Raw genomic sequence first — 12,185 nt, 5'->3', positions numbered from 1 at the left:
AATTTTTCCGGCATGGGATGGATGGCGGAGAAAATATTATAATTGTCATTAATAAATTATCCGTTTGACTTTTTTTGAGCAGACAAACTAAAAGTATTTTTCATCGGTTGAACATTTTTATGATATGACAATCTATTCTTTTGTGTTCTTTTGGTTTATGAAGAACCACATGCAACCTTGCACATACACAATCTTTATTGAATTACAATTACACATGCTTTATTGAAAAAAAAAAATTGTCAAGTTCACTTTTATTATCCAATGCATTTTCGATCAACGCTTGTTACATAGTTATATTTGGGGTTTTCTTTCACGGCGGACGGCTGCCAGAAATACGGCCTCCATTGCTCGCCGTCGCTACTCTTATATATGTGCGAGTGTTACAGTGGCGCACACATTTATAAGAGTAGTTACGGTGAGTAGTGGAAGTGGTATTTCTGGCGGTCGTCCGCCGCGAAAAAAACTAAGAAAGCCTCTAATAAATAATAATCCGTAGCAAGAAGCCAGCCACGTAGATTGTTTTCATACTTCATCTTGTTCAAAGAAAAAAGTTGTAGTGTTGTGCCCTAGTGTATAAGACAATAGAAAATCATATAAATAAAGAAATAAAATAATAAAAAAAACAATATTGTGCACAGGGCTTATATTAAAACACTAAGAATAAATAAATTCCGCTTGGATAAATTTGTGGTTGAGCAAAATGGAAGCACCCAACGGACGACAGTCTTTATCCAATTGAGTTTTGATCGATAAATTATAAAATGAAAATTTACAAGTAAGTACAATCATTATTATTTTTCAAATATTACCAAAGTTTTTTTTTAGTTTAAAGTTTTAAAAAAAATAAGAACTCGATCTTAGTCAGCAAGTGTTTGTACCAATGAGGTTACAACTGCGGCGGTTTTTTTTTATTATAATTTCATCATCAGTTGACCGACTATTTGTTTTGAATGTAAATATGATAGCCAATTCATTTTATTTGAATTAATGAATATATTTTTATTGTATAGCTGCGATTGAATTCAATCAAAAAACTTTCAACGATTGCATTGGCACTTAGTGCTGAACATACTCGTAGTGAGTTGATGCATTTTGTTCCATTGGTACAACGTTTGGCATCTGGTGATTGGTTTACGTCAAGAACATCGAAATGTGGTTAATTAAGTGTATGTTATCGACGTGTAAGTACAGCAACAAAAGCTGAATTAAGAAATCATTTTTGTAATTTATGTCAACATGATACACCAATGGGGCGATCTTCAGCATCATCGAAGTTGGGAGAATTTGCAAAAGTTGTTGAAATTGAATATTTAAAATCTGATTTAATTCCAATGTTTGTTATACTTGCCCAAGATGAACAAGATTCTGTTTGTTTATTAGCTGTTGATACATGTGTTAGTATTGCAACATTATTACAACAAGAAGATGTTGAACATTTTGTTATGCCAAAATTACGTCAATGTGATACTGATTTATCATGGCATGTACGTTATATGGTTGATGATAAATTTACAGATTTTCAAAAAGCAGTTGGTCCTGAAATAACTAAAACTGATCTTGTACCAGAATTTCAAGTTTTATTAAAAGATGATAAAGCTAAAGTTAGAGCAGCAGCAACTTATGAAGACAATAAGTTTTCAACAAGATAGCGAAGTGGTTCTACGACCATGCCACGAATACAATCAAAGACTGGAACAGCAAACAAAATTGAAGGTCTAATTACTCCTAAAATACGCTTTCCAATATCGTGAGCATTTTCACTATTTTTCTATTAAATACTTTGTTTATTTTTTTATTTTCTGCTATGTATGTGTAGGCTCTTATGCCATAACTCAAAGATATGTTTCTATGTAAGAAAGAATAAAAGAAATACGAATCTCATGCCAGAGTAATTTCTCCGCCATCAATTCCATGCCGGAGTAATTTTTCCGCCATCAACCTCATGTCGGAATAATTTCTCCGCCATCAATTTCATGCCGGAGTAATTTTTCCGCCATCAACCTCATGCCGGAGTAATTTCTCCGGAAATGGGCCAAAAACGGAGAAATGCCGGAGTAATATTTCCACCAGGGTTATTTTACATAATTTAGTGAGTTTGTTTTCAGTTCAATTATGGCTTTTGATTGCTCTGTTAAGTAACCGGAAATAAACCCATTTTGGTGAGTTCAATTATGGTTTTGGTTCATTTCTCTTAAATCGAAACTCTACTTGAACTGTAATTGAATGAAATCTTTTATGGTTTTTGCCGATAACCGAAAATGAACCTTTTTTAGTGGGTTCAATGACGGTTCATTCATGGTTTTAGTTCATTTATCTTAAATTCAAACTCTATTTAAACGGTTATTAAACGGTTCTTTTATGGTTGCAAAATTTCTTGCCGATAACCGAAAATGAACCTTTTTTAGTGGGTTCAATAACGGTTCATTCATGGTTTTAGTTCATTTATCTTAAATTCAAACTCTATTTAAACGGTTATTAAACGTTTCTTTTATGGTTGCAAAATTTCTTGCCGATAACCGAAAATGAACCTTTTTTAGTGGGTTCAATAACGGTTCATTTATGGTTTTTGGTTTCATTTGCGCAACTTGCAACTCTCAACGAACCGTTATTTAACGGTTATTACATGGTTGCACTGTTCCGTTAGGTACCTCACCAAACTATCTTTTTCATTAAGATATAATAAGTAGTAAATATCTAATATTTTTTTATTATTTAAATATTTTTAAATTTTTATCATATGACTTTGTGTATATGTGCCATCCCTCAATCAAGTCGGAAGATACTTGCATGCACCATGCGACGGGAAACACAACTAAATGTCTATAGTAGTTCATGAGAGGTAAGTGTATAGTGTTCAGGAGTTTATATACTGTATAGTCAGGGGCGTACATATAGCTGAATGTACAAGTTTATGTTTTTCATTATCACTTTCATATAATTCATGTATAGATGCACTTACACACTTATGATTAAATATATTTTCATCCCTTCCAACTAGATTGACTATCAATAATAATATGTATTTACAATTTATCAAACATGTATTACATAATTTTGAAAAAACTATAATTGATAAATATTTGAATTCAAACTTTAATCTGATACTGAAGAATGTGATTGTTATTATAAATTTGAATATTCTTAATTATTCTTTTTTTAATAATTATTTTTTCTTTATGATAGATATGTATGGGAAATATTAATAAATACACACACACACACACACACACACAAAGTGTGTTCACTTGTTTGTATTTTTGAATGAAATAATTTAACAATATTTTCTAGATGACAATTTCTATTCATTACTAATTATTAAAATAAATTACTGAAAATTTTTTCATGTAATTAAAAGGTAAAAAAAAAATTCACTACGATTATCTCTTTGTTATATTATATTTATTGTTATTATTATAATTGAGATATATTTATTATCATATCTACAAAATTCAAGATGAAATTAATTCTTATATTTGGAAAAAGAATTTACTGTTTTTACTTCATAAATTTATTAATTTAAATGCTTTATAAAAACTTGAATAGAAAAAAAAAACATCTGTTAATCATAAATTGATTCATCTTTACATGAGAGCAATTAGTATTATTTTTATGTAATGAAAAATTAAATAAGAAAAAACGAAATTCACACTTGAAGGAAATCGATTTTATAAACATGATATTTTCATAGATTAATTTAAATCTTTGACAAAATTAAAATAAAGAAAAATATTTTCATAAACTACTTGTTAAGAGAAATTGATATTACCAACATAATTCCATATATTAATTTAAATATTTTACAAAATAAAAAATAATAAATTATCATAAATTATTACTCTCAAGAGAAATTGATATGACCGACATAATACTTTATACACTAATTTGAATGTTGTACGAAATTAAAATAAAAAACAATAAATTTTCATAGATTAATTATCTCAATAAAAATTGATATTACCGACACATCGATTTTTATAAATATATATATATTATGAATATTATTATTATTATTATTATTATTATTATTATTATTATTATTATTATTATTAGGGAATTTTAATTTCCTATTGTTTTCGCTTTTCAGCTGACCCCCCCCCCCCAACCATGGTAGACCCCCCCCCCGAAAATATTCTAAGTCCCTTAATTAATCTAAATACGATAAATTTGGTAAATATAAAGAAAAATCACTGAATATAAAAGAAAATACCATAAAAATGGGAAAATATCAGTAAATATAAAGGAAAATACAGAAAAATATATGAAAATATCGAGAAAAACCACCGAATATAAAGAAAAATACGATAAATATGAGAAATTTTAAAGGGAAAATCACTGAATATAAAGAAAAACACGATAAATATGGGAAAATATCACGTAAATATGAAGGAAAATATACGAAAATTTCATGGGAAGATCACTAAATATAAAGAAAAATACGATAAATATGAGAAATTTAAAAGAAAAATCACTGAATATAAAGAAAAACACGATAAATATGGGAAAATATAAATTACTACCCCTCCCCCCCTCCTTTCCCTCCCCACTCTCCTCCTACCCCTTCACCCTCCCTTCCCTGAAAATATTTATTTAAAAAAAAAAAGGATGAAAGATGACCAATATCCAAAACAAAAATCTTCAATTTTTTTTTATTTATAAAATGTCAAATTGATATCAGAGATGTCAACATAATGATCACCTAAAATATAGTAATGTTGATCCATTCCAGTTACAATTCAGTTACAATTCATTTACAACATACAGTAACCACAATTTCTGACATAAAAATAAAAAACAAAAACGATAGAACAACTTCACATTAATGAATCAATAAAAAAAAAAAAAGAAAACATTGATCATTTTTAACCAATTTGTAAACAGATCAAAGGGAATTTTTTAAAATCAACAGCCAATATAATCAAAGTGGGTAAAAGAAAACAAGAAGGGGATAATCCAAAACATGACGAAAAAAGAATTAAACTAAATGAAAAAAACACAACAAAAGATACAACGATGAAAAGAAAAATTACAAAAATAGCAAATTTAAAAATAAACACAATATGGTAAATAAAAAATAAGAAATAAATATAATAAGCATAAGGTAAAAACTAAATTAAAAATTCAAATACAGTGATACAGTTCGAGCACAAATTATACATAAAAGTGAGATAAAAGAATGGAAAAACGAACGAGGAACAGGCAAAAAATTTACGATCGACATAAGTGATGAAAGCGATAAATAAGGTGTATTTTTTTTGGAGAAGCTGCAAATAAATATCATGGATTAATTGAAGTACAGTTATCAATGAAATTTATCAAACAAAAAATGTTTTAAAATGAATGATTATTGAAATAATCAATTATTCTATGTTACAGATAAACAAAATATATACAATCACTGAAGGATTAGTGAGAAAAGTTAATGAAATATACCCATCGATAAATAATAAAGAAATAATGATACCGGTAGAGTCTAGTATAAACTTGGAAGACGAAGACGAGAATGAAAATATTCCAAAAATTAATTCCGAGTTTAGAAAAATAAAAGAAATCGTACATTTACCGAATAATTCATTTACAGGTTAAATTATTTTTAAATAAAAAAAAAACAATATTATTAATACTGGTAGTGATTTTTTATAGATATAATCGCAATCATAATAGCACTGAAGGAAGTAGAATTTATATATTCAATGACGGGACGGTTATTAAGAAAAAGAACAATATCATTAGCAGACGGCAGTGATTACGAATTAAAATCAAATTTAGATGAAAAAAAAACTAACTAAAGATACTAAATTTACTAAAAAATATATATTTCAGATTGAATTAAATATGTGGAATGAAGAGGCAGAAAGTTTTGAGGGAAAAAAGGGTGACGTGATAGCACTGAAAGAATTGAAAAAAAATAAATATAAAAAGATTAAAAACTTAACAACGACTTCGACAACGACAAAAACACTAAATCCTAATTCAACAAAGGGGAAAAAGTAAAGTAAAAGAAATAAAATATAATATGGAAATTTATAACTAGATTTTAAACATTCACAGAGTAAAATCATGGTACAACAAAATAAATAAAAACAAGGAATTTAAAAAGGTAAAAGAAAGCGATTCCGGAAATGAAGATGACCCATTAGATGAAACAAGCAAAATGAACGAAAATTAAATAAACTTTACGCATTATAACAATAAAAAATAAATATTTCTATTCACGAATCATTTTTATTCATTACCTCAATTTTCAATAGACTAAAAATTGAAATTAAAATTCCCCCCGAAGGGAAGGCACAGTTGCTTCAGCAACTGTAATATTGATTTTTTTAATTTTCAGTAAGTGAAAAATTTTATATTGATCTACTTACGGTTTATTTATAATTAAATATTAATCTGACAAAAAAAATAATAAGATGTAATATGTTCCTCCTTTAAAGACCTTGAAAATGCAATTTTTTTTTAAAGATTATCGTTATAAACAAAATACTTATATGCAATGTAATTACCAATTAATTCAAAAAGTAGCATTTGGTAACGACAACTGTCTGTTTTTCGAATGGAACGGAAATAGTAGCATAAAAACTCATTGAAAATTAGTTGTAGAGTTTTTTATAACCTTTAAAACAAGCACAATATGACGTCTATATCTTCAAATTTGGCCAAGTTATGACTGTTTTCAGTTGATACCGCGCTTTGGTCGTGATTTATTCCAATAAAAATCAATTATGCCGTTGTGACGTTTCAATAAAAATCGGAAAAAGATGCAGTGCATGAAAATTTTTGTTCTCAATGAAAATGACAAAATCGATTAAAAATTTTTTTTTTCCGATTTTTATTGAAACATCTAATTATAATATTTTATTAGGTAAATCACGCACGACCAAAGCGCGGTATCAACTGAAAACAGTCATAACTTGGCCAAATTTAAAGATATAGACGTCATATTGTGCTTGTTTTAAAGGTTATAAAAAACTCTACAACTAATTTCCAATGATTTTTTATGCTACTATTTCCGTTTCATTCGAAAAACAGACAATTGTCGTTACCAAATGCTACTTTTTGAATTAATTGGTAATTACATTGCATATAAGTATTTTGTTTATAACGATAATCTTTAAAAAAAAATTGCATTTTCAAAGTCTTTAAAGGAGGAACATATTACATCTTATTATTTTTTTTGTCAGATTAATATTTAATTATAAATAAACCGTAAGTAGATCAATATAAAATTTTTCACTTACTGAGAATTAAAAAAAAAAATTGATAAGCTGGCATATTTTTTTCATTTATTATGTAATCCTGATTGACTAAGGCTTAGGGTTACGAGCTATTTATGTACTAATTATGTGTGTAAAGAAAAAATTTATTTATAAATGGCGCTGAAATTGGCGTCTAAGATAGCGTCTCGAATCTCCTGATCCAGGGATGAATTGTAGTAATTAAGTATTAATATACCCCAAAGAAGTCACAAATATGGAAAAACATCCTTCTGGAATAAGTAACATCGTATTTAAAGAGAACAAATTCAACTAATCCAATATATCTACCAGTAACAGTAAAAACAATTGATTATCTACAAATAAAAATTGTAGATCAAGACGGTCATTTTGTTAACTTTCGTGGTGAAACAATTACAGTGAGGCTCCATATAAAGTCAGGATAATGGTGTTAGTATTCAATAATTATAATAATAATAAAATTAAAAGAGGATTTGCATATAAAACATCGAAATGGACTCCATCAGTCATTCATCATCGAACAGCGAAGGAGTTAACACCTCAGAATACCAAATTCCTAAAAAGTCTCGGATTAAAAGTAAAAAATTTTGGAGTTGGAAGTGGAAATTCGATTGGGTAAATATTTCTTGTTTTAACTGTTCATGTAAGTGAAAATGGTTGATGAAAGTGTATTAGCAATCAATTCACCAGTTCAGTTTAATGAAAGTATTTCGCATTATGAAATTCATGCACACCAACCTTATGGATCATCAAGTTTTAATAATAGCGATGAAATAAGGATTACTATTCAAAATCAAGATTTATTTATTCTTCCATCAAAAAGTTTTTTACATATAAGTGGTAAAATAAGTAAAAAAAATACTCAAACAGCTCCAACAAAAGTTAAATTAGTTCACAATGCAATGTGTCATATGTTTGATGAAATTCGATATGAAATTAATGGTATAGAAGTTGATAAATCAAAAAATGTTGGTGTTACGATTCCATTAAAAATTATCTTTCAATTAATTCGTCAACTAACTTGGAAAATGCTGGATGGATGAGTATCGATGAAAATGTACAGTTGACAAATACTGATGGATATTTTGATGTATGTATACCATTGAAAATGGTTCTAGGATTCGCTGAAGATTATAAAAAAATTATTGTAAATGCGAAACATGAAATTATTCTGATACGTTCACGTAATGATATCAATTCAATAATTCCAAGCGATGATACAGTCGTTGCCGAAGAACAAATTGACATCAATATTATGAAAATAGAGTGGCTTATACCATATGTCATGTTATCAAATGAACAAAAAATTGAAATGATGATATTCAAAAACATCCATTAATCTCTATAGGATTTCGATCATGGGAATTATATGAATATCCACTTTTACCAAGAACTAATAAACAAATTTGGACCATAAAAACTGCATCTCAATTAGGAAAACCTCGATATGTTATCCTTGTTTTTCAAACAAATAAAAAAAATCAATGGAATAAAAATGCTAACAACTTTGATCATTGCAATATTAGTGATGTTAAATTACATTTAAATTCTCAAATTTATCCTTATAGAAATTTGAATCTCGATATAAATAAAAATCAGTTTGCATTATTATATGAAATGTATGCAAATTTTAGTGAATCATACTATGGAAATCAACAACAATTTTTAATTTCAAAAGAAATATTCAAATCAAAATTACCTTTTATTGTGATTGATTGTAGTAGACAAAATGAAATGTTAAAAAGCGGACCCGTTGATGAACGTTTAGAATTTGAATTAAAAAAAAACTTTCCAGCGGACACATCAGCATACTGTTTAATAATTCATGATCGTATATTGGAATATAAACCAATTAGTGGTATTATTAGAAAATTATATTAATTAATGATTCAAAATGTAATAGGAAGAATAAATAAAAGAAAATACACAATATAAAATTCAAAACATATTTTTGAAGTGAAACTTCTTTAGAATGGGCAGTAAAAAAAAAAAACAAAAAATGGATGCAACGAAAGTAACGGTATGAAGGTAAGTAATTTTAAATTATTTTTTATTTTGTTTTATTTATTTATTCCCTTGACAACGATACGAAAAAATTTGTTTCAAAATTTTAGTTCCATGAAAGATTCAAGAGACAAAGGTGAATATTAAGGTTAAAACTTTTATTATATACAATATATAATTTATTATGTTATTTTTGATCAAATAAAGAGTATTTAAAATTAATCTGTTGAATAAACAAATAATACACAAGATAAAAGTTATTTAAGTGCTTGACATAATACGACAGCAACATCATAATCACAATACCAAACAACAATAAATAATATGTGGATGAAATGTGGTACCACGTGAACGTAAAGATAGTAAAGATGGTATTTTAGATTGTATAGGATTTCAAGAAACAATTAATGATATTGAAATATTAGCCGAAAAATGTGACAAATGTACTGGTAAGCGTAAATCAGTAAAAATTAAAATACGACGAGGTGCTATACCAATGTCTGATAATTTTGATGAGACTTGTAATGGTGGTTATAATAATATTTTTAAACAAATAATGAGTATCTAAAATAAATCTGTTAAATAAACAATTAATACACAAGATAGTGGTCATTTAAGTGCTTGACATAATACGACAGCAACATCATAATCACAATACCAAACAACAATAAATAATATGTGGATGAAATGTGGTACCACGTGAACGTAAAGATAGTAAAGATGGTATTTTAGATTGTATAGGATTTCAAGAAACAATTAATGATATTGAAATATTAGCAGAAAAATGTGACAAATGTACTGGTAATCGTAAATCAGTAAAAATTAAAATACGACGAGGTGCTATACCAATGTCTGATAATTTTGATGAGACTTGTAATGGTGGTTATAATAATATTTTTAAACAAATAATGAGTATCTAAAATAAATCTGTTAAATAAACAATTAATACACAAGATAGTGGTCATTTAAGTGCTTGACATAATACGACAGCAACATCATAATCACAATACCAAACAACAATAAATAATATGTGGATAAAATTTGGTACTACATGAACGTAAAGATAGTAAAGATCGTATTTTAGATTGTATAGGATTTCAAGAGACATTTAATGACACTAAAATATTATCAAAAACATCTGATAAATGTACTGGTAATCCCAAATCAGTAAAATTTAAAATACGACTAAATCCTATACAATGTCTGGTAATTTTCATGAGACTTGTACTGGTAGTTTTAATAATATTTTAAATCAAATAATGAGTATTTGAAATAAATCTGTCCAATAATCAAATAATACACAAGATAGTGGTTATTCAAGTGTTTGTGCTTGTTATGATCGTGCTTGCCATGATCGAAATAAATTCAAGATCTTGAATGAATTTGTTAAGGACAAAAAAATGAAACAGATGATTAAATATTGAATCATTCCATGAAACAACAACAACAGGAGTAAATAATAATTTAATAAATGATGTACCGAGTGGAAATCAAAATAACAACAACAATATTGATCATATATAAACAGCAGCAATCATAATAGAACAAATACACGGTGGTGGTGGTGGCGGCGATGATGCACTATCATGTGTTTGTCGTTAATTCGCTCATAAAAAAGATGTTGAAAAAATCGATCAATATTTGACATTCAATTTTTCTAACATCAAATAGTTCGTTTTGTTTTTTTATTCAAATATTGAGGAGATAGCTACTAAATTAAAATCAAATTTATTTCCATTATAATTTGTATTAATTTTATTTATATTTTCAGGCTGTAACATGTCAGATTACGAAGCTGTTGTTGACTCAATATTCAATAATATTCGAAGCTTAAGTCATCTAAAGTTGATATATCGGGAAAATATTAAAAGATATCATCCCGACAAAAATCCTGAAGATAAAAGAGCAACTGAAAAAACTCAGTATTTCATGAATATATATACATAGAATAAAAAGTATACATGAAATAGTAATAGAAGTGTTCGGCTGACTAGTTGTTCAATAAATAAATATTTATATAAAACTAGCTGATTAACCCGGCTTTGCTCGGGATTATTTTGACAATTTTTGAATGTTATCATTTGTTTGAAAAAAATTGGAGCTAGCTAGCTTGAAATAATATTCCCAACTTACGGTTGAGAGTTGAATATATTTCCCGTTATTCAATTTTCGATTTTTTGGTTGCAAATGAAAGCCGGAAAAATCATCTATTCCGATGAATTTTCCAGAATTTTCGTGCTCATTTTTTTTTTAGATAATTGATATCAAAACCGGAAACTTCAACACCTAGTAATAGGTACAGAACACATATTAACGCTTGTAGTTGAAAGAATTTCTATCAAATTTGAGTCAAATCATATTGTTCTATTTAACAATACGGATTATTAAAGCAGTTATAGATCCCTTTTCTCCTAGGGATTCAGTGGACATATAATTTTAAATGGTGTTCCTTGTTTCTGTAGTAGTATGTGTGTGTCTATCCAGATAGATTACAGACACATATACTCCTAAGAACCTGCTAGTATAGTGGTTATACTTTGGACAGGGGGACATTGAGAATATTTTCTATAACCATATGTAGAATACCCCTCTCGGACCCAAACTTTGTTAGACAATGGAATTTACTTTCAACCTTAATTATTTGAATAAAATTAACTTTTTTTGAATGAAATAATACGGTATAATGATAATTATTAAATAATTTCGCACTGCCATTTTTATTATCATTAAAGACAGAATTAATGGAAAATCTAAATCAAGGTTATCCATTAAATAAATTAGTACGTACTCACTGACTGAATTTTATTATTCTTAACGTTAAAAATATTTTTATTTTAATACACAGTTTATTTTATATTAACATAACACATTTCCTTTGAACCGAATATTTACCAAAGTTTTTAAGCTTGCCCTGGTAGAAATATTTTTCCAACTTTTTCCAACTTTCTC

The 12,185-nt window shown here is 27.5% G+C and overlaps 1 protein-coding gene and 1 pseudogene across 1 annotated transcript; both read left to right on the top strand.

The window, feature by feature from the left end:
* Nucleotides 1-764: 764 nt before the first annotated feature.
* LOC122859562 lies at nt 765-1,682 on the top strand (annotated as a pseudogene).
* A 6,203-nt stretch (nt 1,683-7,885) lies between these two features.
* On the top strand, nt 7,886-9,113 carry LOC122859875. The gene is made up of 2 exons (XM_044163558.1): nt 7,886-7,937; nt 8,581-9,113. Exons 1-2 carry the CDS (start codon nt 7,886-7,888, stop codon nt 9,111-9,113), a joined length of 585 nt encoding a protein of 194 aa, XP_044019493.1.
* Nucleotides 9,114-12,185: the final 3,072 nt, after the last annotated feature.

This window comes from Aphidius gifuensis, linkage group LG6 (genome assembly GCF_014905175.1).
Source record: "Aphidius gifuensis isolate YNYX2018 linkage group LG6, ASM1490517v1, whole genome shotgun sequence".
NCBI lineage: Eukaryota > Metazoa > Arthropoda > Insecta > Hymenoptera > Braconidae > Aphidius > Aphidius gifuensis.
This window is presented reverse-complemented; position numbering and strand designations above follow the sequence as displayed.